Raw genomic sequence first — 19,773 nt, forward strand, 5'->3', positions numbered from 1 at the left:
GTAAAAATACTAGTGAAATGTCCTCCTGTTTGATCTATTCCTGGCCCTGGTGATTTTTGTTTATTTTTTTTTTCAGCAGTGTCTGCTTTTGTCAGATGAGTCAGATTGCCATCTCTCCCAATGATGGAGAGGTTTGAAGGGCACTCGGAATGTTTGACTATTTCAAACTCTGGTTGACACAGACATCTGTATCAATTGTAATACTTTACCTCTAAAGTTCACTGAACCTATCCTGAACTTTTCTCTGTGTCAGTTCTTATTTTCCTTGATCTCTGAGACTGCTTCTGGCACAGCTGCAGGTTTGTACCTCTGTTCTTAAGAGAGCTTGAATAACCATGTTGGACCACAAAGTTGTGAAAAGCCTTTATTATCTGTTCTGGGGCCATCCTCATGAGAGTGTTGTAGAAATATTGTCTAGAGGTGTCTAGTCCAACCTCCCACTCAGAGCAGGACTATTACCAACGCCAGATCAATTCAGCTACATCTTTTTCTAGCCAGTTTGTCTTGAATACCTCTAAGGACAGAGATTTCATAACCTCTCTGTTCAGGTTGTTCCAATGCTCCACATCCTTCTGCTATTTTTTTAATGATACTCAACTTGAACCTTCCAGCACTCAGTTTGAGGCCGTTATCTGTTGTTGTATTGCCTGGCTGTACTAAGAAGAATTTGTCTCCGTCACCCTTGCGACTGACCTTCACGTAATTGTAGGCTACTATTGGAAAGCCCAGTGTCTCACTCCTCACCTGCCTAAACAAGCCCAGCTCTATTAACCTCTCTAGAACAGGTGCTCTAGGCCCTGTAGTCTCTTTGTAGTCTCTCTACATTAAAAATCTGTACTGAACTTTAATGAAGTGTCCTTCTCCATTAAAATAACAGTGGAGAAAGGCTGAAAAAGTTTGGTTACAGTAACTATCTGTTATTGTCCCACTGTGGGCTGTATGAGGTGATTATGAACCCAAGTCACCTGAACTGACAGAGCCCAGCATTCCTGCACAAAGGACAATAGAAAGAAAGCATTGGGATGCTTCTAGGGAGACAAAATATCTGTATTCCTTCAAAGGACTTGTTTTCTGGAGGTCCAAACTATATATCAGAAGGCTAAAGAGCAGTGTGATACAAACCTTAATAGAGTTTACTATTGCTATCAGGTCTTGCTTGTAAGAGATAAGTAGCTGTGTTTGCAGTCACATTATGCGATCTTGATGGCTTTCTCCTGAGTTAATTTCACATTGGTTTCTTGCCACTGTTCAAAGAGGTTCAGCTAACTACTCCGACTTTTTTAGGCTCCCTTATATTTGGCAGAAATAAAAATGATGTGCCACTGCTAGATATCTTTTCACTATGCAGGAAATCTAGACATGTAACCTCAGTGTGCCAGATGACCCTAACTGGAGTCACATTCAGGTGCTTTCGTTTATATACTTTTTTTTTTGGTAAGTTTCATCAGGCTGAAGTCAGAGTATGTAAATCAGTGCTTTGGATATTGTCTGCAGTTTGATCTTACGTGTAAGAAAAGATAAGTCTTAATGGAGGAGAGGAAGAGAAGATTTATTTTTCTTCTTCCTTTAGTAAATTTTCCCGTAACTGAGCTATCTTCTGTAGAGGTGAGGATTGAGGTAACTTTACTCGGAGTTGTCTTGAGGAAAGAAAATGTTCCTATAGCAGTGCCTTTGGCTGAGTGTATGTATTATTACTTCTTTGTCCTGAGCTCAGCTCAGGAGAAGAGCCAAGTGGTACTAACTGGCTCCTCACTCTTAGCATTTCTTCCTTTTTGTTTTCATTATCAGCTTCAGAGCGAGGTAGAGAAACCCCTGCTCAACTTTAGAGAGAACTTTAAGAAAGACATGAAAAAGTGTGACCATCATATTGCAGACTTACGGAAGCATCTGGCCAGCCGCTACGCAGCAGTCGAAAAGGTGGGAGCAGAGAACAAAATTGAGATTTTATAGGATATTGGTGTCTGAAATAAGAAAGCAGCTGCCTCTTGAAAAGTTTCTATTCTACCACAAAGAACCACAAAGGACTCTTCTGAGGGCTTTCTGCTATAACTTATGCATAGCTAGACTCCAGACATGGTTTTCTGCTTAGCTGAGTTTTGGGAAACTGGGGGCTACAGCCAATGCTAAGATTAATGTTATTACTGAACTGGCTTTCTGTTGCATCTCACCCCTCCCACTTTGGGTTAATGTACTTTGAATACATTTGATTAAAATATTCCTAGCTCATGTGAGCCCAGAAGTCACATGTATTGCCCTCAAAATTTATTCAATATTGCATTAGAATAGCAACACTAAGTCAGACCAAAGGTTCATCCAGCGCAGTATTCTATCTCCTACAGTGACCAAAAGCAGATAGCCAAGGAAGGCAGCTCAAATGTGTCATGAGAATTTGCAAGAAAACTCTCCCAGGCTCTGCTTTTCTGTGCCTCATAGCAAATCTTGTTACTTCAAAAACCCAGATAATAGCAGCACTCTTGCATCTGGTGCAATTTCAATATAAACATCCGGTAAGCAACTGAGATCATGCTTTATGGAGTGTAATGTCTATGAAAGGTGCTCTCTTATCAGCAACTGGCAGGAAACTGGATATCTCCACCTCTGTGATGCTGCCAACACAATTATGCGAAATGATTTGGCTGTTTGCTGTTGTATCCTCACTCAGTATGCTCTTGAGAATGAGCTGCAAATAAAAATATCTCACCCAGCATACCATGATGTTGTTGGAGCTTTCATTAAAGATCTGAATGCTCATAAGAGAATTCTCACAGGGGTAGACTGTGTGGTAGGATACACAAAATAATTAGACTATATGTATGCAGGGAAGGCATTTTTCTCCAACGTAATAAGTTCTTGAGAATCATATCTGCAAAGAAACAGTAGTCATCAGTAGGGATATTGAAAAGAATGAATGAAAAGAAATAGCCATTATCTGCAGTTATAACTGATGAAGGATACAACTTCTCACCAGATTATTTTACTGCAGCTCCCTCTTGTGAGCTGCCAAGCTAAGCCCACGTCCTTTAAAACTGTAGATTGAAAAGTGTAAAATAATTGCTTGCAGAGCACTGTGACTCACAAACTGGTATGACTGTAGAAAACTACAAAGTGCTAACAAAATATCAGCATCCAAATTATCTTTAAATGCTCTAACTTAGGAAATAAAAATGTGACCTATTTTATAACAAATGAAATGCTCTGTGCAAAGCAAGTGATTTTTAATTTATGTATTTAGGCAACCTCAGCAAATGAGTTGACAACAAGCGTATGTGGTAATTAAGAGTATTTGTTCAGACACCTCACTCATTTTGCTGTATGATTTCAATAATTATATAGACAAATCTGAATTTAAAAGCCTGAAGAACTTTAAAGTAAGGCAATTTAAATAATCAGTTGTAACCAGGTCTTAGGTTCTTGATTTCTAAATTATGAACTACTGTTGTCTAACCTAAATCAGTCTTTCATAAATAAGCCAAAAACTTTTTGCTACTAGATTCTGATAAATTTAAACTGAAAGCTAGAAGGTACTTTAAGAGAAATTCTATAAAATATTTGAAATTCTTTCAACAGTTTGGAGCCTAAGAAAAGAAGCAAGTGAAAGATGTATCTTGGTGATACTAGTTATGCATTTAGAAGAAATTTTCCCGTGATTGTTCTAGAAATAGTGAGAAAGTTACTATGAAATGTGAAAGTCTGATGTTGCATTTTGTACGCTACCTTTGTAAGGTAGATAGTTAGAAACCTAAGAAGAGTGCAGATGCTTTAACACCACATAGTGTCATAGGTACTTGAGTCATAGCAGTCCCAGTTAGTATTCGGTTTTCTGTAGAATCCCTGACTTCTTACTGACAGATGTTTCTATAGAAGAATAGACATAGACAGCAGAGTGCAGTTGGAAACTGTTTTCCTGTAAAATATATGACTATCTTTTAATTACTCCAAGGCCCGGAAAGCCTTGACAGAGAGACAGAAGGATCTGGAAATGAAAACTCAGCAACTAGAGGTGAAGCTCAGCAACAAGACAGAAGAAGAAATTAAAAAGGCCAGACGGAAGTCTACCCAGGCAGGTGAGTACGTGTGTCTGTGAGCCAGTAGGATGTAAAGATAGCCCCAGGAAGCCAGCAAGAAGAATGTAACAAGAACAAGATGGGTTATAATCAGCCATCTATTTGCTTGTGAGTTTTGGGGTGGGGGGGGGAGAGGCTGTTGTCTGTTTTTTTTAAGATTGCAACTACAAAATCAAAGTGAACTAGGCTACTAGTATGTTTGGTGTTAAATACTGTGAAGAAACAAACCCAAGTTTTTCCAAATCAGGCATCAGAAAATGGTGAATGATTTTGATAATTGGGGTGAAAATACTAAAAGGACAGTGTATTCATTCTCCTTTTGTTTTGTAAAGGCATGCTGAAATAACAATGTTTGTGAAACTTTCAAAAACAGATCTGAAGAAGTCTGAAGTGATTTTTAGTTGTAATTTAGGTTCAGTAGTTGTAAACTTACCTAGACCGCTTAAATGCTGTAGTTTTCAGGCAGAAACATTGGTATTGTGTCTTGATCTTGACTTTGCTGAGTTAGTGATCCCAGTTTCCCAAATACACTTGTAATTTACTCAGGTTGCATTTAGTTCAGAGCAAAATCTGTCTATTGAAGACTATTACCACTACACAAGAAACTGGTACTTGCCCAGGAGGTAGGAGATCTATGGCTTTAGCCCTTCACAACTTGAGAGATTTGAACACAGTTTCCCAACCCCATAGAAGTATCAACAAACTAAAGGATGTTCTGAAATAAGAATGCTCTGCATCACTCCTGTTGAAGTTGGGTTACTGTGCAACCTGGAAGGCAAATATTACTAAGTCCAATTCTGGGCTCCCCAGTACAAGAGAGACATGGCACTACTGGAGAGAGTCCAGCGGAGGGCTACAAAGATGATGAGGGGACTGGAGCATCTCTCCTCTGAAGAAAGGCTGCGAGAGCTGGGCCCGTTGAGCCTGGAGAAGAGAAGACTGAGAGGTGATCTCATCAATGTGTACAAGTATGTGAAGGGGGGGTGTCGAGAGGATGGGGCCAGTCTCTTCTCCGTGGTGCCCAGTGACAGGACGAGAGGCAACGGGCACAAACTGAACCACACGAACACACATGTTCCATCTGAACATGAGGAAAGACTTCTTTGCTGTGAGGGTGCCTGAGCACTGGGAGAGGTTGCCCAGAGAGGTAGTGGAGTCTCCTTCACTGGAGATATTCATAACCTGCCTGGACGCGATCCTGTGCAATGTGCCTCTAGAGGACCCAGCTTGAGCAGGGTGTTTGGACTAGATGATTTCCAGAAGTCCCTTCCAACCTTGGCCATTCTGTGATTCGGTGATTATGGATCTAGAGGAAGAGCAAGCAACAAGGAGTCAGATCCCAGCCTACCAGCTAAGACTTTCCTAGGTGTGATTTGTGGATCTGTAAATTCACGCTTTCAGGCATGCTCATATACTCTGGGCTTCTTCTCTGCAGGTCCCTTCCAGGGTATGGTCCCTTCCAGTTATTACTGAAAGTGAGTTGAGCCTCTGAGTTTCTGCCTCTCTTCTCCCACATAAGGGTTCTTGGCCTTTTCTAATTCACCTGCAGCTGAATTCGTGGAGGAATTGGAGCCTCTTAGTGGGGTTTGGTTCTTGGTTTTTGTTTCCCTCATGAGACAATCCTTACCAATCTTTAATATCATGTTCATAGACTTTTCCTCTCTGTAGAAGTCAATCAGTTATCCATTGAATCAGCCACAACTATTAGCAAAATAAAGGCCTGTATGGCTGATCCTCCTTATGTGGTGTTTTGGGAGCAGCATTTGAATTTTGGACCTGTCTGAAGTTCCTGCCAAGGGTAGTTACTGATTTTTGCTCAGTTTAGAACATCACTCTTCCTTCTTTCTTCCCTAAGTCATAGTCACCCACCACAGAAGTGGAATTACCTGTGCTGCCTGTTACTGTCTTTTTATTTGAATATGAATTTTTTTGCCATTTTTCCTCTGTTACTTAATGATTAAAATGATTTCTGTTCAAGGGACACTGAATAGTGTGTGTAACACTGTAGTGAAAATGAAACTACTTGATGGCACTTAAACATGTTTTGCAGAGACTGAAACCACTTCTGTAGGATCCATCAGAAACAATCTTCCTTGAGATCTGTAAAGCCCGTATGTGCAGCTCTACTAGCACCTTTGCTAAAAATATCTTTCAACCAGGGCTTCTGTGTTTCATTCCTTCATAGATCCGTCCCTTGGTAGAGTAGTCCTTCACTCTTTATTTTTAAGACTCTGAGACTTTGAGATAACCTGTCTTGGTTTTGAGGACACTGAAAAGAGTCATTCACAGTGTGACTGTGTGTTAGACAACCATTTGAAGAAGCTACATAAAAAAGGCTATATATTAGTGACAGGAGGTTGAGAGATGCTCTTTGACTGTCTATCTGCAAATTCACAATTTCCGTGTGTTTCCTCTGTGTCCACAGAAATTGCTTGTAGGTTTTTACTGAACAAGCAAGGGAGAGTTGTGGATTAGATAGGCATAACTAAAGCTGTGGTGTGAGTCTCCCCATCTCTCTCCCCTGCTTTATGCCATTTTCATGGTGTATGAAAGGGAGAGGCCTTGCCTTATCGCCAGAGGTATTGTTATGATAAGCCCTGTCCAGCTGGGATACTTGAAGTGTGCACAGCAACAGCATTTAGTGATCTAGCTTTGAAATTAGGCCTGATTTAAGTGGAAGGTTGAAATAGAGACCTCCAGAGGCCCCTTCACCAGTTACTGTTAAGTAACAGTACTTTCTACTGTCTGGTTCCATGGACTGTTCATGCATTTCATAACTTTCATGTTCCTGGCTGTATAGTGGCTCAAATTCACCCAGGTGGATGGAGGGTATTACTGGCTAAGGTATCATGTAGTCTGATGGCCGGGGAATTTCTGGAATGTGAGAGCTGTTAGTTCAGACTTTTTATTTTGAGGAGGGCCTATAATCCAGGCACCCCCTGTCTGGGCAGATGTGCTCATTTCCAAGTGTTAAGGTCTGAATCCTGGTTTCATTATAGACTTTGGTTACCACCAAAGTTCTAAGTCCAAGTGGGAGAGACTTTCAGATGCATCTGCTGCTTTGGCACTTGATTGGCCTATGTAGTCTTATTTTTAAGCTTGATTGTTCCCCAGTTTATGCATAAAGATCTTTTTGCACCTAAAAGAACATTCTGAAATTGAGCCCTGGACCGGGGCATGACAATCATTAGGGAAGGTGTAACTAAGCATCATTTAAAGAAGATTATTAACCAGTAAGTAGCAATCTCTGAGAAGTGTAATCCACTTTGCCATCCATCCTCCCCTTTCTGTCAGAGATGTAGTTCTACAACTGAGTATAAATGAAATAGCAGCAGCTTACTGTGTTACTATCCTGAACACGAAAGGAAGCCAGAAAATTAGACTGGAATCCATGCATCTTCAGAAGTTGGAGGTTACATGTTTTTACAGCTGGGTTGAGCTTGCAAATAAGCTTCCCTTGATCTCAGGCAGCTTGAGCCTCTCCTGTTGTAAACCCATCTTACGGGTTTGTGCAGTCTGAACTACGAAGTTGCTGTGACTTAGCTGCATAATTTATTACTGTTGACTTTGTATTTTAATTACTTTTCTTGTGATATAATTTTCTGTCTAGGATAGGTTTTATTTTAACTGAAGTAACTTTCTTTCAGAATTCCGGACATTTTGTGAAATGTAGCTTAGTGTTCATATTGTCCTTTCTAAATCTTGTCTTTCTCTCTCATTCTTTTTGTACCCAATCACTTGATCTCTTATCAAACATCAGGTGCATGCATTTTGCTGAAATTTGTTTTTGTTACCCTAACAAATACTGTGTAACAGAACTGCATTCAGGACTGAATCATTCAGGACTGAATTTAAAAAATTCTGAATCTGTATACAGAAGATGAACTGCAACTTCCTTCTAAGACTAATGTGTTGCTGTCTTGAACTTTTCAGGAGATGACCTGATGCGCTGTGTGGATCTTTACAATCAAGCCCAGTCCAAGTGGTTTGAAGAAATGGTGACCACCACTCTGGTATGTAACTCCATCTGCCATCTCACATTTAAAACACTGGAAGTTGTAATAGCTTATAACATTCATAACTCATAGCTAGTCAAAAAGCCAAGCAGTACGAAAAATTAGATGATAAATCTCCTGCTGTGTTTCCTGTTTTCAGTTCTAAGAAAAAGTCATATTGTTTAGGGAAAGAAGGAAAAATTGTTTTCTTTGCAGAACGCATTAAACCTGGCAGTTGTTTAGAACTGCTTAGGAGCCAGAATGCTGGAATTAACCTCAGGAAGAATGAAGTAATGAGGAAGGAAGACAAGGAAAGATACATGATCAGTCATTGAATGTATTTCTATATTAATGAATTTTTTAATCCCATAATTTTACTATTTCTTCCCCAAATATTGCCAGCTTATAAGAGGTATGATTTAATTGTCTATTTTTCAGCTTCTCTGAAGATAACACAGCTCACAGTATTCTCGCTAAGGGCTTATACCTCCAGGGTTAGTTACCAAGATGCCAAGATACTCTTCCGGGTTTGATGTGCTCTCATTTTCTGAAATACCTGTATTTGATTTCATGGTGTCTGCCTTATATCATTCCTTAGAGCCCTTCTAAATGGCAGCTAGTGGCTACCAGAAGTGAGGAATAAAAATATCTTTTGCATGCATTTTTTTCACTGGACAAACACAAACTCCAAATAAGAAGCAGGGTAGAACAGCGCTGAGCGTTTGGAAGTGTGTGTCAGTGCAGTATTTAAGCCCTCCTAACTAAATAAAGGCAGACTGGTGAATAGAAATCCAGGAGATGGATCTCTTTTGAAAAGCAGAGTGAGAGAAAAAGTTGGGTCTCCCTAGATATAAAGGATTTGATTCTGCTCTCACCTGCACTGGTATTTTCTCACTGACACAAATCACACAGACCATCAGTGCCAGTGATTTAAAGGTGGAATGAGTCCAGATATGAACAGGTATGTTAGCTGCATATTTGTTCTTGAAGAATTAGTAAGATTCAGAAGTGCTCCAGTAAACAGTTCAAAAGGAAAATCATGGCCTGCAGGCTGCGTAACAGGTTTGTTTGAAATAAAATGCAGGCTGAGAAACTAGACCTAAAGACAAGTCTTAGTACAAGTGAATATGTCTAAATCTGATCAACTCAGGTACAGGTCAGTTCAGATGAAACACAAACTCTAGAAAGTCTGAGTTTGAAGATCCGTATTTCCTTTGCTTTTCTATCTCCAGGAAGTTTCTGTCACAGATATAATGCATGTTCTTCCTATGGAGTATTTATTAGTGTTAGGATGCCAAATTCTGTATTCTAGTTGCACAGATATTGTGCCCTAAGTAAGGCAGTCTGAATTCGTGCGCTAAGTAAGGCAGTCTGAATTCAAAGTGTTCCATTTTTCTGTAAGGGCACTACATTAACCAGCAACCTGCCTTTTCAACTAAAGCATTGCTGGGGTCTGCTGACTGCTAGCTGAACTAGGAGGAGACTTATCCCATTTCTTCATCTGGTAGACAGTTAAAGTTGCTCTTACGGTGTCTGATCAGACCCAGTGTAGTCAGGCCAGAGCTGTGCACCACAACACGGTCTCCTCCTTCCCTGTGAAATCACTATCGTTTCTGGAGTGACCAACAAAACATACAAAGCTTCCATCGGGAAACAGGTTCCCTCTTGCTTGCAATATGCCTTAAGGCACCAGCTCCTGTCTCTCCCTTGTCGGTCTCACTTTTAGCAAGCTTTAGATATTCTTTTCTATCCTTTGGCTCAGGTTGAAATGACTTCTGTTGTTTGCTACCATCTGCTCTCTGCAAATCAGAGATTTGTAACTGCAGAGTTCAACTCCAAAGCATGGCCCTGGGGCAGCATCACACTAACTGGCAAATTTTTCTTTGTCAGCCTTCCTCCAGGCCTTCAAGCTCAGCTTCTAAGAAAAATGTGGATTTGTTTTTTGCTTTTCAGGAGCTTGAGAGACTAGAAGTAGAAAGGGTGGAGATGATTCGACAGCATCTTTGCCAGTATACACAGCTGCGGCATGAGACAGACATGTTCAACCAAAGCGTAAGTTTGCTTTTCTCCTCAGCCCTTTTGGTCTTTACTGCATCTCAGCTGAGCAGAACAGTCCATATTCTAATCTGACTGGCTTTGTAACAAAAGGAAGTGAAGATGGTAAATAGACAGTTTTACTGTTTTGGGAAAGAAGTACAATCTTAAAAAAGTTAGTTTTCAAATATTTAAGTACAAGGGATGTATGCTGATATATACTAAATGGTTATGTTTGAAATAAGGTATATGTTGCAGTACAGGGGTGAAAGGCTGACTGGCCAATGCCTGTTGTAGGAACCCTGTCTTTGCTTGCTGTTATAAACAAGCCTTTTCTCTGCTTACCACTACTAGGCTTCCTATTCAGACCTGGCTTTTGTCCACCCAGCCTTGACTACATGCAGTTCTCACTCATCTGCAAATGCAATATAGGCGTGCCCATAACTGCTTAAGACTTCAGAATAACGTTCATCTCAGCTTGAAACATCTCTGACATTTTGATTCTTCTTTTGTTCGTTTTAGACAGTAGAGCTTGTGGATCAGTTGCTTCGGAAAGTGGATCCTGCCAAAGACAGAGAACTCTGGGTGAAAGAACACAAAACTGGAGATATCCGACCTGTGGACATGGAAATATAGACTGATATGTGGTTATATGTGATGGGTCCACTGAATTAACCAGGCTAAATTTTTTTTTTTTTTTTTAGTAGTCAGAAGAGCACAGAGAGAAGGTTGTTCCACTACCAGACACCTTGTAATTTATGCCTGCACGGGCTATCTCTGTTACATTTAGTCATTAAAATGGTCCTCATTGTGCTAAGCCTTAAGCACCAAACATTCCAGGGTTAAACCAGGTGTGCACTTCCCACCAGAGGTTCCCAATTGGACGCAGCTTCTAGAAGAAATCTGCTTTCTGGTACAGAGAGCTCTGTTCTTCAGTGACTTTGTGCTACAACCCTTGCATGATTCTGTTTATATGGTATGTTAGAACAACCATGCAATGAGCTTCTGGCTAGCAAGTAGGTAACTATTTGAACATGATGCAGGAAGCAAGGACGTCATGAATCCCAGGTCTGTCACTGACTGCTTACATGGCCATAGGCTGGTCAATTAACTTTTCTGGCTCCCACATCTATAATAAACATACTTCTCACATCAATGTTGTGAGGATACATTTGTTTCATATAACACAATTTCCCACCATGACGGTGAAAGGGTTTCCCAAAATAGGAAATAAGGCAAAAGGCTGCAGAGAAGGCTCATGTCCTTCCTGTTTTATACTCCCTCTCAGGGATACATAAACACGTTAGCTTCATCATTTCTGTTCTAGGTCAGTAGATAATAAGGTTGAAAGTGTTATCACCATTATTTAAGAGGAAAGACTTGGTTGTGCTTATACCTACCTCATTAGCTGTCTGAGTGCCCTCAATGGCAGGAAAAGGTTATTTAGCATGGAATAAATGAGATGTTCAAAACCTTTCCTGTTTGTGCAGGAAATTTTCCCACAGTATCTCCTTAAAGACAGTTTTCCTACCTTTTGTTTGGGATCAAGGTTTAAATTGGGCTTTGTTGGTTCCTTCAGGTGAATAATCACAGTCTTTAGATGTCCTTAATTACAAAGTCACTGCTGACTTCTTGTCTAGCTAAACTGTGGGTTTTAATCTTTTCAGAGCTTGATTTTCAAAGGTGCCATGTATCCATGATTCTAGATGACTTCAAATGCAGATACAGGTACCTTCTGCACAATCAGATTCTTAACCTCAGAGTTTTCCTTTGTTACCTTTACTATAGTAAATTCCTTTACGAAGTATTCACCACTGCTCTTGGCACATAATGTTGCGTAGTTTGGAGACTGGTTTTGCAAAGCCATTCATTTTCTTGTCCCATTGTTATTTGTTATTTATTGTTGAGTGTTACTGTTAATATATTTTCAGCATTTCAGATGGTGGCAAGATTCTCAAGATTCTTGCTTTAGATTCAGCAGAAACCTGGATTCTCACCACTGTGGCCTTTAATCAGTGTTTACTCTTTTGTCTACAGTTTCCAAACTGTATTATTTGATTTGATCCACAGCCATGCTGCACTTCATCTCATTATTAATATCCTTTTTTCCCTGGCACTGAATTGCTGCTTTTATTACACTCCTATGTTTTTATTCACAATTCTCAAAGTGCTGTGATCAGATGATTCAGCATTAATATTCTCCTTTACAAACTGAGGCACAGAGAAGTATTATATGAAGCATATTCTAAATATTGCTGCAGTGACTTTTTTTCTGGCTTGTAATTTCAAACTGAATTTCATTACATTCTGCTATTGTTCCCTCTTACGTAACCATTTATTTGCCAATATAGATTCATTAAAAAAAAAAAAAACTCTCTAAAAATCTCTAATGTTGCAAATCATTCCCTTCCTGTAAGTGTCTCCTCAGCCCGCTGCTCTGCTGTGTTGCCAACCTTTATCAGACATTGGCAGGTGCAGTGTCATGATCACTGCATGTTCAGGACTGTGTCGCTATGCCCTGGTGTTCCTGATTTTTTTGACCTGAGACCTACCATATTGCACTTGAGTTATATATTTTTGAATTTGTGACTATAATTTTATTCTCTATGTGGGAAGCATCCAGCACATTAGAACCTGAATCTCTCCTAAGCACCTGCAAAGACCTATGCAATACAAATAAAATATGATTTGTCTAAGCACCACTGAGTCTTTGAACTCCGTTAGACTTAAAAAAAAGATTCCTAGACGACTCTTCTGCTTCTCAAACAGGGAAATTTTGTACTGATCTGCCTTTTTCAGTCTTCTTTGATAATTCAGTCACTCTCTGTCCTTAATACTACAAATAAGTGTTTGGCATACTGATATGTATTTTTGTGATTTCTGTCATGCACTTTGGAGGACATGCACTCTTTCCCTCACCAGCCCCCAGCAAAAAAAAAAAACAAACAAACCATACACACACACACACACACACACACACAAAAACTTCGACATCCAAAAGCTACTGGAGTACTTAAGAGCTGAAATCTCATATGACCCCTATATTCTAAGATGTATTGCAATTGGAAATGAGTAGTCCTGAGAACACCTCACCACATCTTTTTAACTCTTGATTGCAAAACCAAGCCAGTTATGCACTTATAAAGTATTCTCCTTAATAGATATCTGAAATGCTCTGTTATCAGTTACATTTTTTCCCCTTTTTTTCATAGATACTTGTTATTTTATCTATATTGAACTGGAAATGCTGTCAGTTAGCACGGATATCTCTCAGGACTGTTTTTAAGCTGCTCTCAATTCTCGGTTGTAGTTTCTGTTTTGTTTTTTTGTTGTTGTTTTTTTTTTCCTACATATTTCCAGACAGTTTTGCATCAACTACTTCTAGTTTTTGGTCCATTTGAAATGTTGCAGGAAGTTGAGTTGCATAGAGCCATAATTCCCTTGACGGAAGCTGTATCTTTTTTCACATCAATAATCTAAGGAGATCACCTGTACCTAACTTTTGTTAACTGATGGTTAATCTTTACCAGACTCTCACATGGAACTACAGTACAACAGGTGAAATACTACTTATATTACAAGACTTTAATCTGTTATTGGTGGAAGTGTTGGAAGTATTGTTGTTGATATTAGACAGTTTCCAGCTTATTTCTGGAAAATGGAAACCCCTTACAATATCACACTACAGTTACTTGGGATCAGTGTTACTTGACCTGTTCATAGAATCACAGAATGACTGAGGTTGGAAGGGACCTGTGGAGATCATCTAGTCCAACCTCCCTGCTCAAGCAGGGTCCTCTAGAGCACATTGCACAGGATTGCGTCCAGGCACGTTTTGAATATCTCCAGGGAAGGAGACTCCACAACCTCTCTGGGCAACCTGTTCCAGTGCTCAGGCAGCCTCCCAAGAAAGAAGTTTGTCCTCATGTTCAAATGGAACTTCCTGTGTTCCCTTCTCTAATGGATCTTCTAATGGACTGTGAACACTGAAATATATCTTATAATTTAGGGAAGGCTCAAGACCCTGTGCTTCTGAATGGACAGCAACTTTAAATTAGGTAGTGGCATCTCTGAAATGGAGCATGGACCCCTACCCTCTTTTTCATTCATTCTTAGGAAAGTGACACTAAGAATTTTAACATTCATACGTTCATCATCCACTCAGTTGCAAAAATACAATCATACCCAGTCTTTCCTCATACGTTAAATCATCCTAATTAGCTTCTCTCCCAGAGCAAAATCAGGCATGATGATGTTTGAAAGTAAATGATTATAGGAATTACAAAATAAAGGACAGAATAGGTATTGAGCTCAGGGATCACCTTGTTTTGTCCAGCAGATAGTCCACAAACTAGGTAGCAGTTTTTACTGTTTTAGGCATCTGCTAGTATCAGTCTCTTTTTGTTGTTTGACATACCTATCTTAAATCTTTGTATGGCTCTATGGTCATAGACCAGAAGGCAACCTTTTGATTAGTGTAATTTGTTTTCACATAAATTAGTACAATTAGTGGGAATTTGCCTTTGATTCTTATCTAATAGCTCTGTTTGCCCTGTTCTTTGTTGAAACTGCTATGTTTCAGAAGCCTGCCTTTGTTGTGTAGCTGACTCTCTGTCTAAACAATGTTGTAGCAACTTGTCTCATCCTGTCAAGCCTCATTCTCCTGTGATCTGATTCAACTGGAGCTTTTTACCATTGCATAAGCTAGAAGGCTTCATGAATTCCTGATGCTTTGAATCCTTTTGGTGCCCTGACTCAGGTGCCAGAACAGGTGAGGTATTAAGCAACTGTAACCTCAGCTGCCATCAGAATGAGAATATGCTATTCATCCTCTATAGCAGCCTGCCTGCTATCTTCTAGGCCATCTTCTGGCACAGTCTACTCAATGGAAAGTCCTTCTTCTTTAAAGTCTTTCTCCAAAGTTTTCTTTCAACTTTTTTTCCTCACAAAATTAGTTCTAGATCCAATGATGTTGGCTGTTTCCTAGATGAGTAAGTGATCTGAAAGTGATGAGTCCTTTGCCACAGGAGCCAATACACTCTTCTTCCACAACTGGCAAGATTCCAGTTGCTTTCATAGAAGAACTTCCAAAAAGGCCTAATTTTCAGGTTCCCAACCTGCTCCAGGTTCACTCACTTCCATAACCCACTTCGTCACTTCTTCATTTAGAACTTCTTTTGAAAAATCTTCTAGTGTTCCGTTCTATGAATACTATTTGATTCTGGGATCTTTAGAGAGTGCATTTAAAATTGGAGAAAAAAAAAAGTGTAAAAAAGTCAAAACGGCAATGAAAAGATGTATGAAAATCACTGTTCTGTCTCCAGGAAACTTTTCCTTCTCTGCAGCCATGCTTGAGGGGTAATAGCTGTACTCTTGCCTGTTGCACAGTTACAGTGAGCATTGAAATTATTCTTCCTTTCGTGCATAAAATGTAGCATGCAAGCTTGTTCTCTGGTCCTCTTTGCGCTTTATTCATCTGTGCAATTTCATGTTGCAGAATTAGCTGCTTTTCGTTTACCTCACAGCCATGCACTGTAATGCCAGTTTGGTTTGCGTACCTGTGTTTTGACAGCAAGCTGCATTCAAATCACCCATTTGTTGTTGCTGTTGTTGTTGTTTTTGTTCTTGTTCTTGTTTTTTCTCCCCAGCAGAAATTTGCTGTAAAGTATTCACAGGAAGCTGGCAAATGCTCATTACCAGTTGTAATTGCTCAGACCTTCTCAGAGCATCTTTAAACTTGTCCTTGTTATTTAAGACATTATTTAAATAGTTGCTGCAAGTTAGACTCCTTAGTCTTTAGGTAGGAACTTTTACACTGTTCTTTTGACCTGCTCTCTAGAAGTCCTCAGTATTCAGATTTCTAGGAAAGCAACAGGGAGTGTGTAGGTGATAAGACACTGAAAATCAGGCTATATGATTGCATAAACCTCTTTTTTCATTAGGCTTCAAGTATGCATAAAAAGTAAACCTTAAGAAACAAGAACCTCAAACACTTGAATATATAACATCTAGCTGCTATACATACAACTTCCAGCAGCTCCATGACAGACACTGTGTCAGGCTACATCGGGAATGCAGTTCTAGAGCAAGGGCCTACTGGTCTCATGGTTCTGATGCCAGCTATCAGAATCCAAATCCCAAGGCAAGTGAAAAAGTGGCTCTGTCCATCTGTTTATTCAATTGCACGCAGGGAGAAGAAGAGCACTGCCTACCCAGCTGGGTCTTTTTCTATCAAGCACCTTAGAAATACAAACTAGCACCTTGAAGGGCCCCCTGGAATGAGTCAATATAACTTTGTGGTATGATCAGTCTATTGCTCCTTTCTGAACAAAAAAAAATGTATTTTGCACTAGCACAGCCTGCTGGGTGTGTTCCCAGAGATGTGAGTCAGATCTGGTGTCCTAGAGGCAATCCTGTACATGCTCAGATTTCCATTTTGTATGAACACTTCTTCAAAGGACAATATTAAAAGAGACGTTTTCAAGAGAATCTTTCCTATCACTGAGCTCTCTGGAATGTATGCAGGCTTCTTGCTTCACAGCATATTTGAAATAGATGGAGAATGAGGTCCCAGGGGCAGCGTTATCCAAAGCATTGCTACGAATAAATCTTGCTATATGGGCATTCTTTCTATACTAATACAGTGATAGGGAATGGTTGGCTAGTGTCCCAGCTCCTTTGCACTGTGGAGTCATACGAGGCTTTACACAGGAGCCTGCTGGTCATATTTAATATAACTAGGCAGATAATAGTCACAAGCAGATTCAAATTTAAAAAAAAGCACATAGGACAGGAAAATGTTTAACTGTCCCAGTCAGGTCTGAGCTTCTTGACAGTACACACTTACCTTCCTTAGAGCCCTGGAACAGGCTCACCAATGTTTTCCTTCGCACACAAAAATCAGTGACAAAATGACCCCTTGTAGCTATTCCTTGATAACAGAGCCTAGCATCAGTCATGACAGCTGATTTGTGGCAACACCACATTGATACCTGAAGAATGCTTTTTGGCACTTAGCGTTATCATGATGTCCTGCACCATTGCACTGAACTGACCCTAAGATAGGGAGAGATGTGTCGAGCCTGGCTTGCAGGCATTCTCCAAGAGTTTGGCGCATGCAGTCTTTATGTTGCGTAGTGGTGATGTATTCTTTCACATCAACTCCTTGTCTTTTCTGGAGGACTACTGTATAAATAATATTCATCTCTTTGTTTTATAGTAGATCTTATTCGTATAAATATGAATCATTCAATTCTGATTTTTCATCTTCATTGTTACTATAGCCACACCTTCATCACTGACCTACACCAGCTTTCAGGACCTTTTCTTTAATTTTGAATTTTCATAGAACATCTTTGTTGCTTTAACGTGCCGACCAAATTTCATGCTTTTGGATATGTTCTGAGTGATGAGTGCTTGTTTTTTAGAGAGGTTTTTTTCTTCTATTTTTATTCTTTTCTTGCCAGCCACTGAGTTTGAAAGTGCAATGACTCCTTTTTGTGCTATTCACCATTTATTCTTGTTTCCTGGAGATTTTTTTTTTTTCTGAAGGGACCAACATATAGCACAATTTGACTTAAATTTGTAATCCTGTGCATTCCTTGGGCAGAAACTTTTTGTGCCTAACTAAGCATCTGATTCTAACAATAATGCACTGATAAAATCTTTCAGAGACTGATAAAAGTTGCATTTTAGGTCAATAGCATAATAATTATGGGAAAAATATTTACAAAAATTAAAACATTCCAATTTAATCTCTTCAACTGACATTAAGTTGAACTATTTTTTAGTGTAATATAAGTGACAAACTCAGTGAAATTTCAGAACAAAAGCATTTCGGCTGCTGTATTCAGATTCAGTGAGCAGACAAGGCTATAATTTTGAATACATGCAGTCTTTCAGGGCCATTGTTTCACTGAATGGCTTGAACTGCAACCCTACTAAAATTCAGCTAGCATTCCCCCCCCCCCCAAAGTGCCTCTTTAAATTGTACCTCATACAACTATATAGAATACATTGAGTCACCCTATACATTTCCAAAACTCAGGAGCAGCCAGATGCACAGATGTCGCAGGATTCTCAACACTCCTTCCTTGCTCTGCACTCTGGAATCTTTCAGGGCAACCACATATCAGTCAAACCTGCCTTTATCTCACTGATCATTTATGGTCAAGCACAGGCATAATAAATTCTCAGTGCTGAAAATGGAGTAGAAAATGTTAGCAATGTTAGATTTAAAAGCAACTGCATTAAAGGACAGTTGCTAACCTAATCTTCTGACACATCCTTCAGTAAAGGTGTCTCTCCAGAATAAGCAGAGAATTTCGCATAAAAATAGTTGAGTGAAGGGCATCTTAGACCTAAGTAGTGCTATTTTTTTTAAAAAGCAAACCTTGACGCTTCTCTTTGAAGCAGTTGCTTAGAACAAATTTTCTGGTAATGGAAGTGTAAAGCTGAATAGTGCTTCTGGGGATCTCAAATCTGCATGACATGCCAATCTGGTCATTTAAATTTGGGAATATTTGGCCTGAAATCTCTTGCTTCTTTGGAGTTTTTGAGGTGATGGCTGAATCTAAGAAATTTTCATGTCTGTTTACCATTATGTTACTCCATCAGGGGAGGAACACTCTTTAGAGACAGGAATATCTATCATTATGAAAAAAGCAGGTACTAGTACTGGACAAATGGTTTCTCGTCCTCCTTCAATAGTTTCTTTTCTTTCAGCAGACCAAGACAGAATGAAAAATCCAGTTCTAAAAACAGGGATTCAAAGGCAGACCCGATCAATAGTATTATACTAAGAGTTTTCTACTAAAATGAAGTTGCCTGTTTGGTCCTTTTTGTGTAACTTTTGCTAAATGCTTTCCAAGTTTTTAGGAAAGTTGTCTTTTGCCAGTACTAATGACTTCTTTGCAAAGATATTTAACCAAAATTTTATATCTTTCCATAAATTTTGGCTGAATAGACCCCTTAAATAGTTTATGTATCATGCAACCTCTGTCTGGGTAACTAGTAAATACTGGATCATTGTGCAAATTATAGTAATGGCTTTTGTTCAGTAAAGATATATGAAGGAATCACTTACTGAAGAAGCTGAATGCAGAAAAGATTTAAGGGGCAGATCTTCAGCTTAGATAAACTGGCAAAGTTTAATGGAAGCTAATTTATGTCAGCTGTGGATCTTGTCCTTCAATGTTGAAGGCATTTGCTCTACATAATTCTTCTGTCTTAGTGTAAAACAGTTTCATATGGTTAAACTGTATTTTCCTATACTGTTCTTCAAGTTCCTATGCACCACAATGCTCATCTCATCTCCTGTAAAATAAACTGTACAGAGACATATTGAGCATGGCGTTGTCTTTACCCACTTATTTTTACTTCTACCAAAGCCACACACCTTTTCATTGCTATATCAAAGTACACTGAGGGTGCCAAATGCACATTTACTCTTCATTGAGATCAGTGTAATGCTGCTTGAATGTGCAATCACATCACTCAGGTGTAACCTACTTGTTTGTATCTATTTCAGATGTCCGCATGATATTCAGATGAGTACAGTTCTTCCAATTTCATGTGTTTTTGGAAATCAATTAAACAAACACACATACTTAAATGTTTTTGTTTCTTGAACAAGCAGGTAAGCTGACCATGATCAGTTTCAGAGCAGTTGTACTGAGATG

General features: G+C 39.4%; 1 protein-coding gene across 8 annotated transcripts in view; it reads left to right on the plus strand.

The window, feature by feature from the left end:
- GAS7 (growth arrest specific 7) overlaps positions 1 to 19,442 on the plus strand; it is a 124,165-nt gene extending 104,723 nt beyond the window's left edge. For 7 of the 8 annotated variants that reach the window (XM_068913238.1, XM_068913240.1, XM_068913239.1 and 4 more), the window contains 5 exons: positions 1,789 to 1,917; positions 3,941 to 4,064; positions 7,998 to 8,077; positions 10,013 to 10,111; positions 10,616 to 19,442. In XM_068913238.1, the coding sequence (XP_068769339.1) occupies positions 1,789 to 1,917; positions 3,941 to 4,064; positions 7,998 to 8,077; positions 10,013 to 10,111; positions 10,616 to 10,729 (546 nt within the window). In that variant the 3' untranslated portion in view covers positions 10,730 to 19,442. The remainder of the gene's footprint in view (positions 1 to 1,788; positions 1,918 to 3,940; positions 4,065 to 7,997; positions 8,078 to 10,012; positions 10,112 to 10,615) is intronic. The other variant, XM_068913242.1, reaches the window with a different exon arrangement.
- Positions 19,443 to 19,773: the final 331 nt, after the last annotated feature.

Source organism: Struthio camelus, chromosome 19 (genome assembly GCF_040807025.1).
Source record: "Struthio camelus isolate bStrCam1 chromosome 19, bStrCam1.hap1, whole genome shotgun sequence".
Taxonomy (NCBI): domain Eukaryota; kingdom Metazoa; phylum Chordata; class Aves; order Struthioniformes; family Struthionidae; genus Struthio; species Struthio camelus.